Source organism: Meles meles, chromosome 19, assembly GCF_922984935.1.
Source record: "Meles meles chromosome 19, mMelMel3.1 paternal haplotype, whole genome shotgun sequence".
NCBI classification, from domain to species: domain Eukaryota; kingdom Metazoa; phylum Chordata; class Mammalia; order Carnivora; family Mustelidae; genus Meles; species Meles meles.
In genome coordinates, this window is record NC_060084.1 from 12555921 (window position 1) to 12582788 (window position 26868).

Here is a 26868-nt window from a genome sequence, read left to right on the forward strand (position 1 = left end):
GTGGGGAGTCTTTTTGAGGGTATATCTTCCTCTCCCTCTACCCCCTTCATAAATAGATAGATAGATGGATGGATGGAGGAGACCACAGAGGTAAATTCTCATTTTCTTCACATCGTACCAAAGGCACATATAATTAGCACGACATCAGTTGTGACCTGGCAGAGGTAGGGTCTGTCAGGTTTTTCCACTGTAAAATTACGTTCTTCTCCCTTTCCATACCTTCCTCTTTGAAAGGAAGTTGCTACACACAGCTAAGGTGTGGGGAGCCGTGCATTTATGTATTTATGTAAGTATAGACTGGTGACGTTGATTTTGATCACTTGGTTGAGGTGACTTTGATATTTTAGAAATACCAAGTTTAGTTAAGTCCTTCATAGCAAAGAAAGCTGAGATTCCAGACCCTTCCCTTGAATGGTCTTTAGTGTGGTGGTTCGTGGAAGCAGATTTCACAGGAAGAGCTGTGGAGACAAAGCCTGGGAGACAAGAAAAGTGGTTCAAAGGGGCAGGGTTCCTTCTATGAGCCCCTTTACCTGTTTTATGACAACTTATAAATACAAATGAGCTATTGCAAGAAAACCTCCCATGTTTTACTTTATATGTTTATGAATTGTTTCAATTATTTTTGTAATTTGTAATATAAAAAAAGAGACAAAGTTAGCAGAGTATAGCAAAGACAGGATTAAAGTCAGATCCCTCTGAATGCAGACACCATATGCTCACTCTACCTCACCAAGCCTTCTCCCTGGAGAGAAGCCATGCTGCCAGAAAGGGCCTTTATTATTCTCCAGCACAGAAACAGTTGTTAGATGAAAGGTGTTAATTCTACATTTTCAGAGGAACACGCTGGTCCCGATACCCATGGTTCACCAAGAGTGGGGGGAGGGGGCATCTTCTTGCAATTTTGTGGGTTAGTTGTCATCCAGGCTGTTGCTGCAGAAGCTGTGATTTTTCTGGAAGGATAGTAAGAAGGGGCACCAATTCTAAAATCACACTCAGAAAATAATATTCTAATTGTTAAAAATACAGGTTTAGGATCTGATCTTTTCCCTCACCTAGCAAGGAAAGATGTTTCTTAACCTTGCCAAATATGTCACAGGAACCAGCTCCTTGCCTGCTGAATGGCAGCCTGCAGCTGTTCCTGTGATGGGGGAAACCCTTAACCCCTTCTTTCCCTTCCCTAGCATCCATCTATCCCTGCCCAGACCATAAATCCAAGCACTTCTCTTCCAAGAGGCCTCTGTGTCATGGACTGTATGACTACATCATCCAATATGCTGCTTCACCCAGAGAAGGGTTACACATCTCTGCTCAGCTCATGCATGGCATGGGACTTCTTTGGCATCAAGAACCTGAGAACTTCTTGGAGCAAAAGCCTTACGAGCAAGTATGTGGATCACAAGATTCTCTTTTCCCTGCCCCAGAGCCCCCAGATCCATCCCAGATGATACCACTACCAGTCTGGGTCTCTGAGAGACCGTGATAAGCAGAGAACCCCAGGGTGGATATACGGCTTGAGGGAGCAATAAACATTGCTATTTTGAGCCACTAGGAGTTTCACGGGTGTTTGTTACTATAACATAACCTAGCTCATCGTTACCCTCCATGCTATGGAATGACTGGTTCCCCGTCCGGCCCCCCTAATGCCAATCTGGATAGTAGGTAAGCCCCATCCATGTACACAAAGTTCCCAAGCGGTTTCTTGACCCACTATCTCAGAAGAGAAAACAATCGTCAATTCCCAATTATTTAAAAAGCCAGAGATGGGTTCAATAAACAACCACCAAAAAAGCTACTCTGTGGAGTCAGAGGGAAACCAAGGAAGGAAAATGTGTCTGCTAAGTACATGAGTAAACATCACACATACCAAACTTTCCTTCCCACAACCCTTGTAACCTAAAGGAAGGAATGAAAAAGGGATCAATACCCATGGACAAATGAAATGGGGGCAATTACATCAGCAGGAAAGGAATTTAACAAAATGTTTGGAACATACACACACAAATAGGATGAAAAGCTCCCATTTTTAGCAATACAGGGTACTATATAGAGCATGAAAAATAATACCAATCCAAAAACCAGCTACAAAGCTGGGAAAAACAATTTATATATATATAATATATATATTATATACATATATTATATATATATATAAAATCTGTTTGAATATATCAAAGAGCTACCACTTTTAGAGTTTTATTTTTTACATTTAGTTCTGATTCACTTGGCATTTTGGTGACTGGTTTAAGGTATGGACATAATTTTATCTTTTTCCAAATGGTTATCCAGTTGTCCCAATGAAACTTATTTGAACCTCCCTCTTTTCCTATGTGATTTGAGAGGCCATCTTTATGATTAACCACATTTCTATATAGACCAGGTCTAGGCAATCAGGCTAATGAAACAGAACAGAGTATCCAGAAATAGACTGAAGTGATCATGATCATGGGAACATTAGGGTAGTGGTCACCCTCAGAGGAAAGAAGGGGTTTGTGCTTGGCAGGGAAGATGGAGTGGGGACTACTCCCACAGCCTGGGTGGCGGCTATGAGGGTTCATCTGAAAGTAAGTTGGTTAAGGAGGCTCCACAGTTTTCCATACTGGCTGAACCCATTTCTTTTTTTTTTTTTTTTTTTTTTTTTTTTTAAAGATTTTATTTATTTATTTGACAGAGAGAGATCACAAGTAGGCAGAGAGGCAGGCAGAGAGAGTGAGAGGGAAGCAGGCTCCCCGCCAAGCAGAGAGCCCGATGCGGGGCTCGATCCCAGGACCCTGAGATCATGACCCGAGCCGAAGGCAGCGGCTTAAACCACTGAGCCACCCAGGCGCCCTGAACCCATTTCTATTCCCATCATGGGGGCTCCCTTTCCTCCTCATCCTTACCAGTACTTCTCTCTCATCTTTTTTTTTTTTTAAGATTGATTTATTTATTTGGGGGGAGGGGCAAAGGAAGAGAATCTCCAAGCAGACTCCCCACTGAGCAGGGAGACTGACTGACAGACGCAGGGGCTCCATTTCATGACCCATGAAATCATCACCTGAGCTGAAACCAGGAGTTGAACGCTGAACCGCCTGAGCCACCAGGGCTCCCTGCTCTCGTTTTTTGGGTAACAGCCACCCTAACAGGTGTGAGGTTATCATCACTCCTTGTGGTTTCGATTTGCATTTCCTGAGGATTAGTCGTGCTGAGCACCTTTTTCTGTACCTGTTAGCCATCTAAATATCTACTTCGGGAAAATGTCTATTCAGATCCTCTGTCCACTTGTTAAACAGTCTGTCTGTCTGTCTATCTATCTGCTATCGACTTGTAGGCACTCCTTATGTATTTAGGATATTAGCCCCTCTCAGATACGCGGTTTGCAGATATTTTCTTCCATTCTGGAGGTTGCCGTTTCATCTTGCTGATTGCTTTTCACTGTTGTTTTGTTTGCTGAACGGACGCTTTGTGGTTTGATGTGGTCACATTTGTTTGTTTTGCTTTTGCTACTTGTACTTTCAGTATTATATCTATAAAATCAGTGCCAAGATCAATGTCAGGGAGCTTTTTCCCTACGTTTTCTTCCAGGAGTTTTATGGTTTCACGTCTTAGAGTTAAGTCCTTAATCTATTTGGAGTTAATTTTCATGAGTGATGGAAGACAGAGATCAATTGACTTTCATTCTTCACGCGAATAAAGAACTATTCTATAAGGGCACCTGGGTGGCTCAGTGGGTTAAGCCTCTGCCATTGGCTCAGGTCATGATCTCAGGGTCCTGGGATCGAGCCCTGCATCAGGCTCTCTGCTCAGTAGGGAACCTGTTTCCCACCCACCCACACACCCCTCCCCCATCCCCACCACTGCCTGCCTCTCTGCCTACTTGTGATCTCTCTGTCAAATAAATAAATAAAATCTTTTAAAAAAAATTTAAAAAGGAACTATTCTATAGCACGCCTGGGTGGTTCAGTTGGTTAAGAGACTGCCTTTGGCTCAGATCATGACCATCCAGGAGTCCCAGGATGGAGTCAACATTGGGCTCCCTGCTCAGCAAGGAGTCTGCTTCTCCCTCTGACCTCCCTCAGCTCTTGCTTTCTCTCTCTCACTCTCTCTCAAATAAATAAATAAAATCTTCAAAAAAAAAAAAAAATCTATTCTGTAACCCAGTAATTCCACTTCTGGATGTTTATCTGAAAGAAATGAAATCACGGTCTCAAAGAGATATCTCCACCTTCATGTTCTTTTTTTTTTTTTTTTAAAGATTTTATTTATTTATCTGACAGAGAGATCACAAGTAGGCAGAGAGAGAGGAGGAAGCAGGCTCCCTGCGGAGCAGAGAGCCCGATGCGGGACTCGATCCCAGGACTCGATCCCAGGACCCTGAGATCATGACCTGAGCTGAAGGCAGCGGCTTAATCCACCGAGCCATCCAGGCGCCCCTCCACCTTCATGTTCAATGCAACACTATTTACAATAGCCAAGACATGGAAACAACCTAAGTGTCCATCAATGGATAAACAAAGAAGATGTGGTGTGGTGTGTCTGTATGGGTGTGGGTGTATACAATAGAGTATCGTTTAGTCAAAAAAGAGGAAATCGTGCCATTTGTAATGATGGGCCCTGAGGGCATTATGCTAAGTGAAATAAGACAGAGAAATAGTGTATGATCTCACTTTGGGTGGGATCTTTTTTACCTTTTTTTTTTTTTTTTAAATAAATGGAATCTTAGAAAAACAAACTCATAGAAACAGCAGATTGGTGGTTGCTGGGATTGGGGGTGGGGGTGTGAAAGTGGTCAAAAGCTACAGACTTCTAGTTATAAATAAGTAAGTTGTGGGGATGAAATGTACAGCATGGTAACTATAGTTAACAATACTGTATGTTTGAAAGTTGCTAAGAGTAGACTTAAAAGTTCTCACCCCACACACGAAAAATTTTCGCTATTTAAGAAGGCTAACTAACCTTATTGTGGTAATCATTTTGTAATATATACACATAGAAAAGCACGACATTGTATACCTTTGATGGGTCCGTACACCTTATATATCTACACAGTGTTCTCTGTCGGTATATCTAATGAAGCTGGAACAATACACAACATTCTACTTTTTCTAATTCTTCCATATAACATGCTCAACCACCCCTTTTCTTTTCTTTTCTTTATTCCATTTCAATAACCAAATGGCAGTGGGAATTGTTCTTCCTCTACCACAGAAAGCTATCTATAAATATATTTATTATAGATAATACTATCCTATCTTTGCTTTGCCAAATAAATTTCCATTATGGAGCATTTAAAAAATAATAATTCATGATCTGTTTTTGTACATTAATCTTTAAATCTTTTCTGCATATGTATTAAATTCCACGACAAAAATAGTTTGTTTTGTGACACAGAGAGAGAGATCACAAGTAGGCAGAGAGGCAGGCAGAGAGAGAGGGGGAAGCAAGCTCCCCACTGAGTAGGGGCTCAATCCCAGGACCCTGAGATCATGACCCGAGCCGAAGGCAGAGGCTTTAACCCACTGAGCCATCCAGGCGCCCCTCAAAAATAGTTTAAAAACTTAATTTAAGGGGCACCTGGGTGGCTTAGTGGTTAAAGCCTCTGGCTTTGGCTCGGGTCATGATCCCAGGGTCCTGGGATCGAACCCCGGGTAGGGCTCGGGCTCTCTGCTCAGCGGGGTGTCTGCTTCCCCCTCTCTCTCTGCCTGCCTCTCTGCCTACTTGTGATCTCTGTCAAATTAAAAAAAAAAAAAAAACAACTAATTTTAAAAATGCATTTAGTGATTGGTACACCAGCATCTTTGAGGAACTCTGTGGTGGCTGTCCTGTGTAAGTCATAGAACAATGCGACCCCAACAGGATAAAGGCCAAAAAGACACGCCTAACTGGCACCTAAATGCCTGAGATGGTAGTAAGCACATTTACCACAACAAACCGCAGTATGGTAACTGGAGTTTTGACCTACAAGGATTTGGGACAAGTTAATGGACCATTAGAGTCTCTAGAAATGACATAAATGCTGGACAGCCTGCTAATGTTCTGCTTAATGGGCATGGGAGGACAAAAACGAGGAGTGCTGAGAAAACGGAGTCAAAGTGATGGGGATTTACAGCTTCTCACCTAGTTCTCAGACCTAATTCAGGGCACACATGGAACTTCTTTTTCAAGGGGAGCCCAGGGTCCTTTGAGGAGTGACTCTCTGACATAGCTCAGGTGTGTAGCATGAATCTTGCCCAAGCCTTTCCAGAGGGACCCATTTTCTGGAGTAACAGTGCCCTAGGGAAAGGTAAGTACCCAGAGAGTCAGGAATTATCAGACACTAGCTCTGATGTCTGAGTACCAGTTGTCCACCAGTTAGAGTCAGAGCTTATTATGGCAAATGACAAATGGAGCTCTGATCCAAGTCTATTTAATGGCGGGCGCAAGGAGACCACAGACCCATTTTAAGGCACAAGCATATTTGGGGTGCCTGAGTGGCTTAGTTGGTAAGCATCTGACCCTTGATCTCAGCTCAGGTTTTGAGCTCTTGGTCATGAGTTCAAGCCCGATCTTGGGCTCCATCCTAGGTGTGGAGCCTACCTTAAAAAAAAGGGGGGGTGCCTGGGTGGCTCAGTTGTTAAGCATCTGTCTTTGGCTCAGGTCATAATCCCAGGTCCTGGGATTGAGCCTTGCATCAGGCTGCCTGCTCAGCAGAAAGCCTGCTTCTCCCTCTCCCACTCCCCCTGGTTGTGTTCTTTCTCTTGCTATGTCTCTGTCAAATAAATAAATAAAATCTTAAAAAAAAAAAGTGGGTACAGACATACCTCTGAGATATTGCAGGTAGGGCTCCAGACCACAGCAATAAAGTGAATAGCACAATAAAGCGAATCTAAAGAATTTTGTGGTTTCCTAGTGTATGTTATGCTTTACACTATACTATAGCTCATTAAGTGTGTGCAATAGTATGTATAAAAATGTATATACCTTAATTAAAAATACTTTATTGCTAAAAAATGCTAACCATCTTCTGGGGTTTCAGCAAGCAGTAATTATTGGTCACTGATTGCTACACCAAAGATAATAACGAAAAGGTTTGAAATATCGTGAGAATTGCCAAAATGTAACATAGAGATACAAAATGAGAAACTACTGTTGGAAAAATGGCATGGACAGACTTGTTTGCCACAGGGTCACCACAAACTTCAATTTGAAAAAACAAACAAAAAAACTGTCTGCAAAGTGCAAAAATATTAGTCATGCCTGTAATTTCCTCAGTTCCCAAAGAGAGACATTTACTACCTGGCAAAGTCCCCATATCGGTAACCTGACCCATGGAGTGAGGGTGATTAAGAAGGATGGGCCAAACATAAGTCCCTGGAACTCTCTCCAAGATAGCAAGTCAAAAGTCAAAAAAGAAGAAGAAGAAGAAAATCAATACCACTCTGGCAGGATCTATAGCTTGGTGCTGCCATCAAACTTGAGTTATACATGGGTGATTTCTTCCTCATCCTGTTTACTCGTCATCTTGAGTCTTAGATATTGATAGTAGTTTATTGCAAATGCCATCGAATGGTACTGCTAACCTGTGGTTCCAGATGTGGTATCTTTGTGGGATCAAAGCAACATAGTCCTTGGCCAACATGAAAAAAAAAAAAAAGAGAGAGAGAGAGAGAGAGATACAATTTGGTGGGACTCTTGATTCTGGAGGCAACAGGTAAAATATTTGGGAGAGCTGCTCCAACCAATCTCAGTGACCTAGCAGGCAGCTGAGTGGGACCCAGACAAGAAATGGTTCTCAGCAGTCCAGGCTACGTGTGCGCTGTCCTGCCACCAGGCCTTAGGACTCAGCCAACCAAATGCTATTAGAGCATCTGTGGTAGACAGAGATGTATGGAGTCTCCAAACACTCCAAATAAGAAAATTATAGGCCCAAGTTCTAGGGTTTTAGAAAAAGACCAATACCCTCCTTCACCAAGAAGTGTTCTCCATCTGAAAAGCAACTCTTGGCTTGCTTTTGGGCACTGGCACAAATGGAATTGCAGGATACCAAGTGACTTTAGACTCTAGCTATCCATTGAGAGATCCATATTACTTGATCCACTGAACTATAAAACTGGACATTCAGTGGCATTCCATTGTCTGATGGCAGTAGGCTGAAGGGATCCAGATGGTCCAAGAAAATGGTACAAGGAGGTGCCTCAGATGCCGGTGGCACCTGCTCCTACCGTTCTGTTGATTTCCTGCCAACCAACTCATACAGCATCTGCAGAGCCTGGAAATGTAGGCATTAAAGCCCCATCCCGGTGCCTGTTGGGTGTGCATGCTATGGGGCCCCTGCCCTGCTGATCCACTCAGGTGCCCCAAAAGACAGTGGTGGAGAACCACGGTTTCAGAGGGCATCTGGGGTAGTCCGGGGTTGGGAGGCCTCATGTACAAGGGGAGGGTGTCTGGGAGTTATAAGGGCCTTATTTAGCCAGAGCGGCTCCATCTGGTCGAACAGCCATTTTGTTGTTTATGCAGTAAAACTTAAACTGACCCTGTCCCCCCACCCCAGGGGGCTTACTTAAAAGGAAGTCCCGGAAACCAGTAAAATGTGGTTGACCAGTCCCAGATAACAGAGCCCAAATACAAGGGCAGGTCAGGTCACGTGGAGATAACAGCAGAATGCAGGGATGAGTTTGGTCAGGTGGAGACATCCAATCAGTGGGGTGCGCATACTGTCTCCCTAGCTACCAAGGAGTGTGGGCCTTGCCTTTTGGGTGCCAATTCTGACCAAGGTGATAGGCTAGTTCAAATAGCTACTATGGGGTGAATTGTAATTCAATTGGCCACCTGTGTGTGACCTAGCATGACTGTGCAGCTTTCTCTGTGTGTTACAACCTCACTGGCCACCCGTGTGTGGCCAGACTCAACCACATGGCCTTTGCTCTATAAAAGTCGGGGTCGCCCTCTCTGTAAGAGGCGGCCCGGAACGGTTGGTTTGATTCTCGATGCTTGGTGCGAAATAAAGCTTTACTTGACCTTCACTTTGTATCAGTCTTGTTCCTTTGATTACGGACCTAACAGGAGTCATTTTTTCCCTCCTTCCTATGTTCCACTCAATGTTCTCGGTCATTACTCAGTCACAACTCCCCAGTGACAGAGAGGCCTTTTCTCCACAATTGGACCCATTTCAGAATAGACAAATGACTATATGGTTTTTTTGTTCTTTTTAATTCAGAAAGAGAGAGAAAGAGAAGAAAATTAAAAAAAACAAACAAACATTTGTTTAAATAACTATTGCAGAAAAGGAGATCTGGGCTGGATGCTGGGACCTATGTCTTCCAGAAAGGGGGTTTATTAATGTTTAAACAAAACAAAACAAAACAAGAAGGAAAAGGAACAAAAGGAAATAAATTATTCTGCTCAATACTGTTTGGCATAATTGCATTGTTTTTTCATCTTCTAAACACTCCGAACAGCCTCTCCAGGAAGCACTGAGATGAGACTGGCAAGAATGGCTGGTGCCTTGACTCTAAGATGGGGAGTGGGGGGGCTGAAAGACGCATTCCGCTATAGGCCCCCCAAATCCACCCTCACTCTTTACTCCTTCCTTGTACTTTTGGAATTTGGAAGGAACAGACTCAAGCTAAGTTCTCAATATATTAACTTTAGGAGTGCCCACTGCCCTGCCCCAATCCTCCTCTAAAATACTCCTCTTCATTACTGTTTCCCCAGCCAGCTGCAGGAACTACACCAACGGCTAGGAGGCTGCTTGGCGGACCAGCTCACTAAGATAAAGGGTGGTATTTGTGTTCCTCACTGTTGGGAAGGGGGATCCTATTAGTGGTTTGGAAGCTTCACAGAAGCCCTTTCCCCTCCTCTGAGAAACTTCCCCAAACTCAAAGGGTGAGAACACCATCAGCAGCTTCCTCTGGGAATTAAGCTGGGTTCAGTCATGCAAGTAACTTCCAGGTGTAACCCCTGTTTGTTAGCATCTCTGCACTTCTAGAGCTGGAAATGGAAAATGGGTTAGAGCGAGGAGGCAGGAAGTGAGCGTGGGCAATGGGGATGCATGGGGAGGAGAGGAGGCATGCAGGCGGGCAAGTCTACTCCTCCCCAGCTAGAATCCCAACTATTTGCATGGCCAGCTTAAAATTTTAAAAGAATCTTTGTTGGTCAGCCATCCCTAGCAACCTCAAGTTAATTAAATTAGGAGACCAAAGCAAATTTCACCCCCAAGCAAGAGGTTTCCTACTCCTCTTTGGGGTGATGGGTGAAGAAAAAAGGTGCATGCACCAGGCAGCTGGGCTCCCCAACTCCAGCCTTCTTTCCCACGTGTTGCTCCCAATCCCTAGAGCCGGCCAAAGACGAGTGAGTGGGGGGTCGGGGGTGGAGAAGCAGCAGTGCCCCCCCAATCCCAGGGCAAGTTTTGATTTCTTTTCCAGGACAAGTAGGTTGGTGAGGAGGCCCAGGGCCAAGGGAGAGACACTAAAAAAGTTGTGGGTGAACAGTAAGGGGCCGAGAGTACACGAGAGTGAGAAGCACCTTACATCTGAAGTGACGGGGCTTCCTTGTCCCCTGCCCTGTTCCTTACACCTGTGTTCCAGAGTTAGGCCCTAGGCAAATTCCGCCCCCTAGCAAGAGGTGAATACAGTTTTAGTATTCCGGTGAGATGTTCAATGCCCTGGTCAGAAAGGCCATTCCACAGGGTGGCCAAAGGTGGGGATGGGGAGAAGGGGGGATGAGAGGACCCACACGTCACTGCATTTCTTTGGTGGGTTTACACTCACCCATGTGAGCCTGACAGGTTTAGAAATACGGGGTCCCAAATTCTCTGAGGCCTGAAGCGGTTTGGGAGGGCTCTAGCTTTTCCCCTGGGATGAAAGCGCGCTCCCTGGAAACCACCTGATCTCCCCTAGACCGCCAGAAAGGAACGGCCAACGCCCCTCGGCGCACCCCGAGGTCACGAGGGGCGCCCAGCAAAGGGAAGCCCAGCTGCCGCTGCCCCCGGCCGAGTAAGGCCCACAGACAACTGACACTCTTCCTGCAGAGCCTGAGGAAAGAACTTCGCTGGGGCCAAACCAACCACACTACTCCTTAAAAAGCATGAAATAAAATCCTACCCAAAGCATAAGGAAGTGGGGATTCAGCGGCCGCCAGCCCGCCTCCGAAGGCCATTGATTGGAAGAGACGGGCCCAGCGCCGGAAGTTCTCCTTGAGTCGCATGATTGGTTGGGAGAGTCTCCGCTCCGACTGCAGCGGTGATTGGGTGCCAGGCCCGGGCCAGCCCCCAGAGTCTCCTGATTGGCAGGGGACAGCCGGCCCTTGCCGGACTTGCAGCATGATTGGTCCAGACCGCGGCCGCGCCGCCCCCAAGGCCTGGAGATGCCCAATGGGGCACCGCGCTCTTGCCGAGGCCGCCGCCCTGGGGCTGGCCCAGAGTCCCGGCTGGGAGCGCGCGCCGCCGCCTCGCGGCTGGCCGAAAGGGTCGCGGCGAGGCCGGGCTCAGTTGCCTCGGAAGACCTCGATCTTGCTGGCCTTGGCCAGCATGTCGATGATGTGGGCCTCGAAGTCGGCGTCGTGCACTCCCGTCTTCCGGAACTCCCCCGCGTACCGGTTATTCTCCCAGTAGTGGTGCCAGTTGCCGCGGCTGTCGGCCCCGAACCCGTACACGTTCACCTGCAGGGGAGGGCAGCGCACGTCACCCCGCGTCGGGGGCCGGGAGAGCCTCGGGTCGTTGGTGGGCTAGGAGAAAGGGGCCGCGGCGACAGGACCGCGGCCGGTTCGCAGAGCGCGGTTGGCACCGGGAGGAGCACGGGACAGCCGGGGCTGGAGCTGAGGACACCGCCCGGGGAAGACGGCTGCTCCCTTTCGGTTCTAACGCCCGGCTCCCTGCACCAGGACCCTCAGTCTAGGGCCAGGACAGCTCTCCAAGCTTGCTAACATCCCTTCTGGTTTTGGTTTTGGGGTACTTCTGGAGTACTTTTCAGTGTTCCAGTACTACACACTTTACTAGCAGAAGTGGGTGTGTTGGGCCTGAGCACCGCGGAGCATGGCACAGCAGCCCGGTTGCTAGTGAGAAGCGGCCTCCAGGATTAACACAGGGCAGGCCTGGTGCCCACAGCTATGGGAGACCATCCGCTGGAACTTAACTACATCGTTTCCTTTCTATTTATATTTTTGATTATTTCTTTTCTTTATGGCAAGTAATAACCAATTATGGTGGTAGGAGTCTATTTCCTTTTTAAATAAATTCAACTTTCCACTGAAATGATTTCAGGTTTGGTAAAATCATGGACATAGTGACTCTGGGAAATGAAGATGTATACTTTACAGCCTAGAAATGGGGAAAATCAGAGCCACTTGGTTTCTGCCTACAAAAACTCATTTCCCTTGCTCTTACCACTTAGTAAGAAGGACTGACTCCCTCTGCTCCAAGGGTATCCCTATTTTACCCCTAACACTGGGCTACCCACCTCATCACACACATGCAGGGCAAAGAAGAGCACCAGCATCCCTGTGGAAGGGTACCGCCCATGATGCTCTGTCCACCGGTCATGGATGTACTTGAAGAAGGCTGGGTTATAGATCTGAACCTGGGAGGAGAGAAGGGAACAGATGCACGAGAGGCTTTGGGGGTCTGAAGACTCAGGTCAGGCTCTGAGCAGCTTCTGCCAGTTTTTCCATGCTTGCCAGCAGACCTGTCTGTCCATGTTCCCTCATTCCTATGGCCTCTAAGGGGGTCAGGCATACCAGCAGATTGGGGGGGGGGGAGTGGTACTCTGAAGGTTCTGGAAGGGCACTGGGGGTATACCTGAGCCACCAGACTGGGCACACCATGAGTCAAGTCTGCACTGTTTCCAATGAGATGGGGATGAAGAAGGGGGAGGAAGAGGGAGCTTACCTTTTCTTTGTCCACTCGAAGGAAGGACTTCACTGGCGCGTAGGTGCTTCAAGCAGAGAGAAAGGTAACATTTAGATGGCCCCTGGGATCTAGAAAGGCTCAGAGATGCCTTTCTACCCTCCCAGGCTTGAGTGATGACAACCTTACAGAAGATCCCTGCCTCCAGACTGCTTCCCATAGCACACCTCTGCAGCACCTTGCTCAGAAACCTTCAGAAGCTACTCATGTCCTTCAGGAGAAAACGAGGATGTTATAGACAAACACTGGGGCCTCCCATTATCCAGCCGCAACTTTGCCTTCCACGACACCCAGTTGTGAACTCCCCCACTTGATTTAGCCAATCATTTCACGCCCACTGCGTCCCTGTCTTACTTGTGCCCATGATGACCCTCTCACTACTATCCTCACATTTGGCACAAATCCCTCCTTTCCTATTAGCCACCATGGCACCTATAATCTATACTCCTAAGTATTATGGGACTTAAATTCAATGGCACTTATTTTAGCCCTTATGTCTCCCAAACATAAGATAATGTCTAAGAAATGGTAACTTATATTTCTGTGTTTAAAAAAATATGTGGTGGGGCGCCTGGGTGGCTCAGTTGGTTGAGTGTCTGACCTTGGCTCTGGTAATGATCTCAGGGTCCTATGATCCAGCCTCAGGTCAGGCTCTGCTCAGCAGGGAGTCTGCTTGACCCTCCCCAACACCCCCACCCCCCCACCTCCCCACTCATCTTCCCTTTGTCTCAAATAAATAAAATCTTTTTTTTTTAAGATTTTATTTATTTATTTGGTAGAGATCACAGTAGACAGAGAGGCAGGCGGTGGGGGGTGGGGCGGGAAGCAGGCTCCCTGGTGAGCAGAGAGCCTGATGCGGGGGGCTTGATCCCAGGACCCTGAGATCATGACCTGAGCTGAAGGCAGAGGCTTTAACCCACTGAGCCACCCAGGTGCCCCTCAAATAAATAAAATCTTAAAAAAAAAAATGTGGTGGCAGGGCCACCTGGATGGCACAGTTAGTTAAGTGTCTGACTCTCAGTTTCGGAACAGGTTGTGTGTGATCTCAGGATTGTGAGATTAAGACCTGTGTCAGGCTCTCATTCAGCTCAGAGCCTGCTTGAGTTTCTCTCTCCCTCTCCCTCAGCTCCTCCTACTTGTGCTCTCTCTAAAAAATAAATCTTTTAAAAAAAGATTTTAAAAATGTGATAGCAGGCAAAAGGTAGAAACAGCCTAATTGGCCACTGATGGGTGAATGGATAAATAAAATATGGTATATCCACATAATGGAATACTATCCAGCTTTTAAAAGGAATGAAATCCTCTACATGCTACAACATGGATAAACCCTGAAAACATTATGCTAAGTGAAATAAACCAGACACAAAAGGAGTATGATTCCACTCACATGAAGTACTTACAACAGTCAAATCATAGACACAGAAAGGCTAGTGGTTATCAGGGGCCTACAGAGTGGAGGAAATGGGGAATTATGATTTAATAGGTACAATTTCCATCTGAAATTGTGAAGAAGTTCTGAAGACGGATAAGGTGATGTTTGCACAACAAAGAAAATGTACTTAATGCTACTGGACTGTGTGGTTAAAATACATTTTGTTATATACAGTTTTTTTGCTTATTTATATTTTTGGTGGAGGATGTGGGCAGTGACCTGAGAAAGCTAATTTTTACTTATTTTTGCTTTTTAAGTAATCTCTACACCCAACATGGGACTTGAACTCATGACCCCAAGATCAAGAGTCACATGCTCCACCGACTGAGGCAGCCAAGTGTCCCATGTTATATACATTTTCACACACACACACACACACACACACACACACACACACACAAACATGGTGAGATAGTAGGTTATTGGCTACTGCCTAGGCCTTGAGGGTAAGGATGGAGAGAGTGAGGGCGAAGGCTAAGGGATACAGAGGTATCTTTAGATCTTTAATCTTCCTTTTTAAGAAGATGAAAGAGTTCTAATTCTAATGGTTATACAACACTATATTTAATAAAAGCCACTGACTGGTATACTTTAAACATGCGAACTGTATGGCATGTGAATTGTATCTCAATAAAGTTGTTTAAAAAAATCCCTGGTGGGGCGCCTGGGTGGCTCAGTGGGTTAAAGCCTCTGCCTTCGGCTCAGGTCATGGTCTCAGGGTCCTGGGATTGAGCCCCGCATCAGGCTCTCTGCTCACCAGGGAGCCTGCCTGCCTCCTCTCTGCCTGCCTCTCTACCTACTTGTGATCTCTGTCTGTCAAATAAATAAATAAAATCTTAAAAAAAAAAACACAAGGGCGCCTGGGTGGCTCAGTGGGTTAAGCCGCTGCCTTCAGCTCAGGTCATGATCTCAGGGTCCTGGGATCGAGTCCCACATCGGGCTCTCTGCTCAGCGGAGAGCCTGCTTTCCTTCCTCTCTTCTCTCTCTGTCTGCCTCTCTTGTGATTTCTCTCTGTCAAATAAATAAATAAATAAATCTTTAAAAAAAAATTAAAAAAAAAAACCCACAAAAACCAACTTGGTGATGAAACTAATGTAACATGTACGTCAATTATACTTCAATTTTTAAAAAAGGTGGGGAGGGGCCCTGGGTGCCTCAGTCAGTTAAGCGTCTGCCTTCGACTTAGGTCATGATCCCAGGGTCTTGGGATCAAGTCCTGCATCAGGCTCCCTGCTTGGCAGGGAGCCTCCTTCTCCCTCTGCCTGCTACTCCCCCAGCTTGTTTTCTCTCTATCTCTCTGACAAATAAATAAATAAAATCTTAAAAAAGAAAGGAAGAAAGGAAGGAAGGAAGAAAGGAAGTTGGTGAATTGAATTTCCCGAGGTTCCCAGCAACTGCCTCTACAGAAAACTCTCAGATGGTAGAGTTCCCACAGTCAGGAGCCACTTCCTGGAAAGGAGACCAAAACCTTTCCTCGCCTGTCTACTACCAGTATGCCCGCGGTGACTATGCAGGAAGTGACACTGAACAGCGATGGCCTCCCTCTTCGCCAGCCCCTCTTGGTCAAAATATTCAGTTAAAAGAATTCTCAGAGCCAATCCCTGGGAAGAGTCCTCTCAAAATGCTCCTGTCTCCCCACTCCACTCCCAGTCCTCAGAGTGACTTACAATCGGATCTGCCCCGTGGACAAAGCACTGGCAATCCACAGGAGGTCCAGGGCTTTGAAGGGCACCAACACAAAGCTGACGTTGGCGGGCAGGTTCTTGGCACTCTCGGGGTACATGAAATGGTGGGTGGTTCGGCTGCCAACATCTTGCTCAAAGCCCACGGTTGGCGCCTGATTCATCCTGCGGGGACAAGAGGGTAACATGAGAAGGAGCCGCCATGGAAACCGGCGCAAGATTTTTAGAAGCTGATTTGGTACTGCCATCAAAAATGGGGCGCCTGGGTGGCTCAGTGGGTTAAGCCTCTGCCTTCGGCTCAGGTCATGATCCTAGGGTCCTGGGATCGAGCCCCGCATTGGACTCTCTGCTCAGCAGGGAGCCTGCTTCCTCCTCTCTCTCTCTCTGCCTGCCTCTCTGCCTACCTGTGATCTCTGTCTGTCAAATAAATAAAATCTTTAAAAAAAAAAAAATGTAAACGGGTGTACACCGTGACCCAGCAGCTCCATCTCTACATACCCTACAGAAATGGTGGCCCAAGTCTGCAAAGACATGTGTACAAAGATATTCACTGCGTTCATTTTTAGAGTTGTGAAAAGGAGAATTAATTTAACAATAAAGACCAGTCAGTCCATTGTGGCACACTCATATATGGAATACCATGCAGCCATGAGAAGGAGTGGAGCGGATTTACGTGTGCTGGTAAGAAACAATTCCAGCGAAAAAACCACGTGGTGTGAGGTGTCCATCCCCTTTCTTTCTTTTTAATGTGTATCTTCTGAATACTGCTCTGTGCTGCAGGAGGGAATTACCAACACACAAAAGGAAAACTGAAAACTAAAAAGAAAAACTGAAAACTAAATAATGTGGTACCATTTTTTTTATACGAATGTAACAAAATCTGGAAGAGTACTAAAACTGGTAACAAAATTTACTCTTGGGATGAGGAGGGATAATTCATCTTTCAGGGTATACATTTCTGGGTTTTTCCCCCCATTAATAAGCACATATTACTCTTATGCCTTTTTTTTTTTTTTTTTAAAGAAAAGAACAGCCTTCTACAGCTTCAACCTTCCCTGGCTGTTCTGTCCTCTTTCCTAGAAGACGGTAGAAGCACGGTAAGAATTGCAGTGTTCGGGCACCTGGGTGGCTCAGTGGGTTAAAGCCTCTGCCTTTGGCTCGGGTCATGGTCTCGGGGTCCTGGGATCGAGCCCCGCATCGGGCTCTCTGCTTGTCAGAGAGGAGCCTGCTTCCTCCTCCTCTCTCTCTGCCTACCTCTCTGCCTACTTGTGATCTTTGTGTGTCAAATAAATAAATAAAATCTTTAAAAAAAAAAAAAGAATTGCAGTGTTCCCTCAGCCCCGGGGCTGGATGACAGCCTCTAAAGCGCCAGGCCCAGGCCCTCTGTCCTTGTACTTCACCTTCTTATCCGTCTTTTCGTTCCAAGGGCAAGGGGGATGCGCCGAGTTCTGACAGCACCCACCTCAGCTGTCCCCTGGTGATGTGCAGTGTGGCTCTGTCTCTCCCGTGCTGCTATGGAAGGACTCAGAAACCCAGAGCAGGCTCGCCACCCTCCTGGGTATAACAAGCCAAGACGGCTTCTACTTTCTTCCAAACAGTGCAAAACACAGGATCAATAAAATCAAAGCTCCCTCTTTTGCAGAGCATCTCCAAAACAGGTGATACAGGTTTGAACACAAGTGTGTCAGCCTTTTCTGCTGGGACCGTTTATGAGAACATTCCTGTCTCGCGTGGACCACCTTGCAGAATCATGACTACCCAGGGAGATGGCCATAGCCTTGCCTTCCAATGGCAACAAAGGGACCTGGGAGAGAGGGAATCAAGTCTCCAGGTGCTTTCCCTGCTTTTTATGCCTATCCATAAAACGTGTCCTTACAGTGGCCGGCACCGCTAGCTGGGCTGGGTAAAGACCTCCTGTGACACTGGGGCTCCCACAATGCCTTCCTCCTGCCCATCTCCCATTGATGGCACGATGCAGTGCAACCATGTCCGGAATGTACCCCCCGCCCCACCGCTGGTCACGTCGCTGTACCTCCTCTCTGCTTCCCCTCCCTTCAGGGACTGGAGACTTTCTGGGGCTGGGAAGCCATAAAGCCTAAGAGTGGCCTGATTAGGAACTAGAGGGTGAGTCTTTCTTTTTGGCCACTTCTGTTCTAGTCTGGTTCAAGCAGAAGCCTAGAATCTTCCCTGAAGGATTGTGCTGTGGCTTCCATTTCTTTCGGTTAACTGCCGCACTGCCACCTGTCTTGGTGCCCCTCTGTTCTGCTGGTCTTTAGAGCTCAGAGGTATTGTCTGTTGGAAGAGCCTAGAAGTATCTTTTCCTACGTATTAGTAACCATTGTAACCACTGGCTGGGGCTCCTATAGCTCTGCACAGAGCACTAGTATGTCCTGTGGTCACCATAGCTACAGTCTGGCTCTGTCTTCTGCCACATCAGCCCTGGGGTCTGGGAGGAACAGAGCAGTTTGGAGAGAAAGCCTTAACAGGGATGGTGTTTCTCAGCTGCCTGGGGTACGTAAGGGGGTAGCAGGAGGCAGAAGACTTGGGTGGGTGACACTCAAGTTGGCTGGGCCTGGACTGGGCAGGAGCGGGGGTCAAAGTTCACTCTGGTGAGTACCTAAGAAACAAACCTCATCTCACGTGAAGTGCAGAGGCCAAACTGGTCCCACAGATCAAAGGGCTGCAAGTGCCCAGGCTGGCCTCTGAAGACACCCACCAGCCCCCCATCTGCCTTTCCCACTGCGTCTACAGCCACAGTTTTGACGAAGTCCCTTCTTAGACCTGTCAGGCAGCATCACTGCCTCCAGCTCCCTCGGTCCCTTCCATTTGCTGGGCAGGCACCAGCTTTCAGAAGTCTGGGAATGAATGGAGAAACAGGTCCAAAAAGATGTTTCAGAGCCTCCAAGGTAGAGGGTAGGTGCAGGGCATGCTTTTGAAGACAGGATTTTGTGTCGAGGCTCTGATCCATTCTGGAGAAGCCAAGCCCTGGAAAGGGGCCCGAGCAGGATGGAGGAAGAACTACATCTCCATGACTCATGGGGACAGTATGCTAGGAGTCTGTCTGTTCCTGGTTCCCTCTGCCCGTCAAAGAAGCACCTGAGGGTCGCAGCACAGGAAAGGTGGATGCGGATTCGTCCTTAGGGTCTGGTATCCGCTTGCCTTGTCTCTTTCATTCATTCGTGTAATTGTGGTGAGCCTACAATCTGCCCAGTGCTTGTTTTAGGAGTTGTGGATCTATCTGCTGGTTGGCTGAGCAGGACCAGCTCAACTCCATTTGGAGTCACCAGCAGGGCTCAGAAGACACAGAGGAGGAGGAGGCAGCTGGAGAGCCGTGTAGGGAAGTATGGGTAGAGCCATCATCTCACTGTAATCCAGCTCAGTGGGGTCTTATGTTGGTCCTGCTTCTGTGGAGCAGGGAGGCTTCCCCCCCGGGGTTCCAAAACCAAGACGTGCCTATAAGCAAAGAGTCGCCTCCACTACCGCCTAGCAAAAAGCCAATTCACTATGGGTCAGCCCTTCCACAAAGCAATTTTGGGGTCCACTCCAAAATGCACATCTCTGAACCTGGTCCAGGTAAGGGAACCTCTGTAAATTTCTCTCAGCCGCCTGGCCTGACCGGGTACCAGCCAGGTGTCATAGAAACCAAGCCTTTCTGGCGGCTTCCATGGACCCTGGAGCCATCATCGACATGCACAGTGAAAGCACCCACTTGGTACAGTGGGGAGGGCAGGGGCAGCAGGCGTTTCAGGCACTCAACAGCATTTCCCTGGGCTTTCCAAGGGTCCCAAGGCTGCAGGGGAGTGTGGACGTCTCATTCCCCACTCGCTGTGTCTGGGTGGAGAGAACTCCCTCTCCAGCAACCAGAGTGCCTCCCTCACACTGGGAGCACGAGCAACTGGAGGATGGAGAGAATCTCAGGTGCCTCTGGGCTCCTGGATGAAGCCTAGCATCCCTCCTCTCCCCCAACCCCCACCATTCGTAACATGAGAAAGGTTTCGCAAGGAACGGTGAAAGCCTCAGAGACATACTGCTGCCTTGGTGTTGCTATGGTAACAGCAACAGTTTCTAAGACAAAGCCCTTCCTTCTGCCTCCTGGGGAACCTGGTCTTTCTGCAACAGCTCATCCTAAGAGATGCTTTGTGAAAACTGGGCGTTTTCAGCATCTTCACTCTTAAGGCGCTTCTTCCACCAAGGAGTGGGATACAAAGAACCCCACTGTGGCACTTCCTGTCCCCAAGTCGGGGAGGAAGTCAGAAAACACAGGTCAGGAGCAGAATGAGCAGCCCATGTTCAAGTTACAAGTCTACCATCTAGGGGCACCTGGGTGGTTCAGTCAGTTAAAGGTTCGACTCTTGATCTCAGCTCAAGTCTTAACCTCAGGGTCATGAGTTCAGGCCCCGTGTTGGGCTCCACACTAGGCAGGAGCCTATTTAAAACAAAACAAAACAAAACAAAACAAAAAACAAGTAGTCCTCCATCTAGTCCCTGTTCACCTCCAGACTCATAGCTCTGTGTCTTTGAAACAAACGCCCTCCCAACCCCTCTCCTTTCCTCAAGGCTGGGCACAGATATCCGTTAAATAAACTAAACCTTATGAAATAAAGCTGAGGGATAGCAGCCCAGAGCAAGCACTGAGCCGTTCCTCTTCCTGCCCAGGACCTCTGTCTTCCGTGAGTCTGCCAGAAGGATCCTCTGTGGCTATTGAACAAGACTCTAGTGTAGGCCATCACTTTTGGCCTAGACTGAGGGGATCGGGCTGTAACTCTGGTGGGAGTTTTCACCAGAAAACAGCCAGGACTCTACCCTCAGCTCCTTCAGGAGGAGCTCAGAGCTAGAGACTGAGTGCTGGCCTCAAGCAAAGTATACAATGGGGATTCTGACTCCCCGTCTACCCAATGAACAAGAGAGAGACCTAAGCGTTTACGGAAGGTTCTGGCATCAGAGACTCAGAACAGCAGACACCTCCTCCACTGCAGAAAAGGCTAAGGAAGCCAGTCCCTCCTTTTGGAGGCCTGTTCTGGGCCCACCCTTGGGCGCCCCCGGGGCTCACCTCATGATGAAGTTGTGCCCATCCACATCTGGACCATAACCAGAGCCCCGCAGGTTACCCGAGTTCCCCACGACGGCGCAGCGCCGGCACTGGTGGGGGTCCCGGAAACGGTATGGGTTCTCGCCTGGTACTATCTGGAACAGCTTCTCCAGCACCTCGTTGGTGTTGTGGGACTTGAACTGGGGCTGCAGCATCTGCCAACACAAGGGGAGACGGAAGGTGAGGGGATTATGCGAGCAGGGAGGGATTCCTGCCCACCTGCCTGCCCTCACTTTCCAGTCTCAGGGAGCGAAATCGTCTCCGCGTTGAGGATGTTCCCCTTCTCCAACACTAGCAATGTCCCTTTCTCAGACTGGTGCCCTGCTCATCAGGAGCGATCTAATGCACTGGAGGGGGCTTGGGGGGTCAAGTGGTACCGCAAAGCAGAGAAAATTCCTGGGCTTGTCATGCCTGCAGACACTCCTGCTTTGCTGTCCTCTCAGGGAAGCTACAAGTCACCTGAGCGTCATTCCGAGGTGCGGTTAATGTGGAAAACCCTGTGAAGTTTGGGGGCTCATCCCGAACCAGCCTACAGAGGGCGCCCCTGGTACTTAGCGGGAGGGCTCAGGGATACAAAAGCGCATCTGAGACAATATCCAAGAGATAAAGGCAGGTACCCAACCCCCTCCCCGAGCCCTGGGAGGAGGAGGAGGGAAGGCAGTGATGTACAAAAATTCCTTCCAAGTCAGGATGGCTGGAATGAAACTGGTTCCCTGAGCTTCCCACCACCAGTGACCATGAAAGACCATGACACGAAGCTGGGGCAGCCCTCAGATGCCTACACGCCAGGCAAGCAAAGCTCAGAGGGAAGCATCAGATGGAGCCTATGGCAAGCAGGAGGCCCCAGCAAAAACGAGTGACATCAGCCAACTGTTGCCATGTGGTATTGTGAGCCCAAAAAGACCAAATTTTCCAGTTTTTTGAGAAGCTGCAAATATACACTTCATGTGAAATATCCTAATTCCTAAGCATTGGCAATGAATATAAATATTTTAAAAATATTGAGCAAAAAAAAAAAAAAAAAAAGGAGCTTGGGTGGCTGAGTTGGTTGAGCGGCCAATTTGATTTCAGCTCAGGTCGTGATCCTAGGGTCTTGTGATTGAGCCCCATGTCAGATTCTGTACTACACGCAGAGTCTACCCCAGATTATCTTTCTTTTTCTCCCTCTTCCCCTCCCCCACTCTCATGCACTCTCTAAATAAATAAATAAAATCTTTACAATTTTTTAAAAAAGATTTTATTTATTTATTTGACAGACAGAGATCACAAGCAGGCAGAGAGGCAGGCAGAGAGAGAGAGAGGAGGAAGTAGGCTCCCCGTGGAGCAGAAAGCCCGACGAAGGGCTCGATCCCAGGACCCTGGGATCATGACCTGAGCTGAAGGCAGAGGCTTTAACCCACTGAGCCACCCAGGCGCCCCTACAATTTTTTTTTTTTTTTAAATGAACATACTGGACTTGGCCGACAGGCCACAAATCAGTAAGGTAGAAACCAAGGAATATGCTCTATAGGAGACTCATGGGGGGCTCGGTCAGTTAAGCATCTGGCTCTTGGTTTTGGCTCAGGTCATGATCTCAGGGTTACGAGACTGAGACCAACATTGGGCTCTGCACTGGGCGTAGAGCCTGCTTAAGTTTCTCTCTCTCCTTCTGCCCCTCTCTCCTCCCTCTCTTAAAAGAAAATGCTCTGTGGTATGAGCCATGACACGGGGGTTACGACTGAGCAGCAGGTGCTCAGGGGACAGAATAAATGAAGGAGAAGTGGTGGGCCTGCTTCTCTGACCACAGGAAAGCCTCCTAAGAACAGGAACAAAACTGAACGTGGAAGGGAAGCCCAGCTCTGAGACAAGAATTTCTAAGTTCACAGCAAAAGGGGGTGACTGTGGGGAGCAGGAGAGACGTGGCTTCTGCTGCCTCCTGGCCAAGGAACATGCTTGGTGCTTAAACTGCCTCTGAGTGCCATTCCTAAGGGAAGAAGGTGTCTCAGCTCCCACCCATGGGTCTACCTCTGCCTAGTATCCTGTTTTGGCTCTCGATGGCCACCACAGAGACCTATGACCTTGGGCAAACCCTGTGCACTATCTAAACACTGATGTTCCCCCACAAAATGAAGGCTGTGACTATGATTAAAAGCAGAACCCTTCAAGAGCTCCAGGCTGTCACAGGACGGGCCTGTGGAGTTCCTGGTGACCCTTGCTCTGCCGACCTCCCCATTCTTAGGGACTTGGACAGTCTGGGTCAGGAAGTGGGATCTGTAAGTTGTTCTGATAAGCCTGATCACATGAGCTCATTCTTACTGCCTCCTTGAATGTGAGAAAAATGGGGAGTCATCATTCACCCCACCTGCCAGGTGGGGAAACCAGGAGCCATGAGCTGCCTCCCAAGTCCCCCAGTAAGGAATGCAGGCAGCCTGTGGGCCCCTGGGAAAAGTACTGACACTATTCCACCTGACGTGTGGCAACCAGATGGCCCGGGTGGAGCCTGGGGAGTGATGCTCCAGAGATGACAGGGATGAAAGGGAATTAAAAGCAACAGAAAGATGACAGGATCCAGAAGAGTAGGGAGGCATGGACACAACTGTCCCTTCATCCCCTCCCCTTCATCTTCCTTATCACCCAGAGGAAATGACAATGTTTACTTATCCCCAGCCCAGAAGAAAGCCTTTTCCAGCAATTGTAAAAAAAAAACCAAAAAAACAAAAGAGTGGCCCTCACAGTGTTTAAAATTATTGTGAGCCAACATTCACAAATTAGGATAGTTAGCAAGAAACTGTGGACTTCTGGGTTCTCTTAAAGGTCAGAAGATGCAGCAGTGGGGGGGCGGGTGGTCACACCTCTGCAAGAGGGGCTGCAGCTGAGCTAGGCTGTGTCCTTTATCAAAAGCAGACCCTCTCCCTGCCACGGCCTTGACCTCTCACATCTTCCTCCTTGGGGCCTGTTTCTATGTGCCCTCCCAGGCCTACTACTAGGCCTCCCAGGCCTACTAGGCCTGTTTCTATGTTCCCTCATCTCTGCTTGGCCCCTACAGGCACTAGAAAACAGTTCTTCCTCCTTCCAGGTCACAGCTTGCTCTGCCTTTCAGAATCTATGACCCTAGTAGATGGCTCTGGTCAAGCGGACCTAATACTTTGTCAGGGCTCTGGAGGCCAGAGGACAGACAGCCCAAATCCCAGGGCTGGGGGGTGGGGGCAGGGCTGGAAGAGTGACTCCCAAACAGGGGTACAGACCCCTGGAGATGAGGCAGCAAAGGGTAGGCAGGAGGGGCCGCAGCTCTCACCATCCACCACCTCTGGACATCTGGAGGCAGATCCATGTTCTCTCGGGTCCACACGGGGGAAATGTTGCTGTTGAAGTGACTATCGAACCAGTCAGAGGCGCCAGCGTCACCCATGCAGCGGCGGCAGGCACAGCTCTTGCCCGTGAGCCCCTCCTTGCTGAGGCGCTGCAGGCCAGCATAGCCGGGCACCAGCTTCACCCGGTGGGTCCCGCCCAGGCCCCCCGAGTCCAGGTAGGGCAAGGTGGCCATGCTGTGATGGGAGTAGGTGAAGAGCAGCGACATGATGAACACCAGCAGGAAGGCCACGGAGAGGAACCACACCCTCAGCGAGCACTTCATGGTTTGGCGCCTCGGGGGGCTAGACCACCAGCCTGGGGGGCGGGCGGGTGTCACCGTGGCCACTCCTTTCCCAGCCCACTGACAGGCCGGCCACAGCGGAGCCTACCTCTTCTGGCACCACGTGCAAAGGGCATAGGGACACGTGCTGAGGAGGGGAGAGAGGCAGGGGTCCCTTACCACACCCTCCCTCAATGTAAGGAGAAAGCACAGTGGGCAGGAGTGACTCCCCTGTCCCTGAGCCAGTCGGATGCCAGCTTATGGCTTCATCGGGTCTCTCTGTCACTAGCTGGGCCACAGAGGCTCTGATTCTCCTGCTGCCCTGAAGAGGGGGAGGTCAGTCCATCCCAGCCCTCTAGTCCCTTGGGGCTGCTGGCTGCCAGCTCTGGGGGGCCCCCTCTTTGGTGGCTCGAAATGGTCCAGTCTGGAGCATTCGGGGTCCTTGTGGTTCATGAGCAGACACGGAGGCAGCCCCTCGTCCCCTGCAGTGGGGAAACCCTAAAACCCCAATCACAGCAGAAAGCACATGGGCTTCAAATGGCCTGGATTCCATCTGAGAGTCCTCCCCAGCGCAGCTGGCCCTCCTGGCCCAATCCCTCTACCAGAGGAGGGAACAAGGCCCCAGTCCTGCAAGAAGAAACCCAAGAAGCGCTGTGGCTGTCGGAAAACTCTGCTGCAGAGACCGAGATCCTCCTTGCATTAGGTTCTGCCCTGCCACTTCCCATTCGAGGTGCTGGGCCCCTCTGAGGGTCGCAGCCCCAAATGTGGTTACAGGGTGGTTCGCAGAGCTCCTGTTCCTGCTGGGAGATCCTCCAGGGCCTGGGAACAGCTGCTGCTCAGCAGGGACCTGCTTCCAACGCCGTCTGGGTCAGCTGAACATGTGCCGAGCTCCCTGCCAGGGCCCAGCCCTCCTTGGTGCTGCCGGCCCGGCTCGCAGGCAGGCTGCTCTGCCCATCCCCAGTCCCCTGAGGGCTGCTGTCCCGCTGTTAGCTCCTGCTAGCAGTAATCCCCTGGCAGGTTCCCCCTCACTCGTCAGGCACCAGGCTGCCGCAGCATGACCCTGAAATTGCAGAGAGGAAAAGTAGCATGCAGATAAATGGCGTGTGCGCGCACGCTTGCACACACACACACACACACAGGTTGCCCCCCAGCCCCGCCCCCAAGCCCCAGAGGGGACACACCTAGCAGTAGAGGAGACGCACACTTAACCAAAGGGTGGACAAAAGAAAGGGCTCTCCCGTCCACCGACCCACAGACAGCTCTCTGCCTGCTGCAGATGAAGAGATTAGCTCCCTCTCTCACTTATTAGCCAGAAGGTAAACAAGGACATAAAGTGATTTCCCCCGAGTCCAGGGCGACTCACTGGAAGAACCGGGTTTAGAAAGTTCCTAGTCCAACTAGGTGAGGTTAATTTCAGGTGAAACCGAAGAGAAATCGGCCCAGAGGAAGATTAGAGGAGACTGCAGATATGACTCCCCAACCTAGGGCTTTCTACCCTCCGCGTGCCTGTGACACCTGGGACAAACTCCTCTGAGCAAGAGACAGGGAGGTGGAGGAGGGGTAGGCCTCTGCCCTGGGATCTGCCCCCTCCTCTCCCGGGTGTGGGCTCTAGATGAGGTATTTCTGGGTTAGCTCAGTGAAACATTAACAATCCTTCCGACCCTAGTGTGGAGGAGAGCACCCGACTGGGTCAGGATGCGGAGGTGCTGGGCTCAGCGTCCCCACCAAACAGCCGACTGGGCAGCTGCCTTCTTCTGTACATTATGGATGAAATGGATGCCAGGGTCCCTGGGGGGCATGGACAGTCTGAGGCCTTGTGCTGTCCTGGTGGGCAAGAGCAGGGAGAAAGGGCTGGCAGTTTGGGGATGAGCCCTGAGAAAAGGAGTCTGAATCCATGCCGTGGGTAAGGGAGTTTGGGCCAGGGTCAGGGACAAGGCTGAGGGTGGAGGCCCTGGCTCCACACCGCGGGGATCATTTCAATCTGGCCGCCCGCCTATCCCCACCAGCTTTTCTCCAAATCCAGCTAGCCCCAGCTCTGATCTGGCCCCAGGGCCTCACAGTTCCTTGCTGAAAGCCCCAGCTCCCGCCAGCCCTTCCTGGCTGGGTTCTCTGTTCCTGGGTCCTCTGGTGGCTGCCGGCAGCTTCGAGAAGGCGTCTCAGACTCTGTGTTCAAGAACCTCAGCTGCCCCTTCCACTCGT

The 26868-nt window shown here is 49.2% G+C and overlaps 1 protein-coding gene across 4 annotated transcripts in view; it reads right to left on the reverse strand.

Moving 5' to 3' along the window:
• Window positions 1-9146: 9146 nt before the first annotated feature.
• Window positions 9147-26868, reverse strand: part of ST3GAL2 (ST3 beta-galactoside alpha-2,3-sialyltransferase 2) — a 50001-nt gene continuing 32279 nt past the window's right edge. For 2 of the 4 annotated variants that reach the window (XM_045988639.1, XM_045988638.1), the window contains 6 exons: window positions 24334-25729; window positions 21021-21214; window positions 15956-16135; window positions 12839-12884; window positions 12411-12530; window positions 9147-11613 (listed from right to left, as the gene is read on the reverse strand). In XM_045988639.1, coding sequence (XP_045844595.1) covers window positions 11440-11613; window positions 12411-12530; window positions 12839-12884; window positions 15956-16135; window positions 21021-21214; window positions 24334-24672 — 1053 coding nt within the window. In that variant the 5' untranslated portion in view covers window positions 24673-25729 and the 3' untranslated portion in view covers window positions 9147-11439. Of the gene's footprint in view, window positions 11614-12410; window positions 12531-12838; window positions 12885-15955; window positions 16136-21020; window positions 21215-24333; window positions 25730-25850; window positions 25892-26868 lie in introns of those variants that run through there. The other 2 variants (XM_045988641.1, XM_045988640.1) reach the window with 2 other exon arrangements.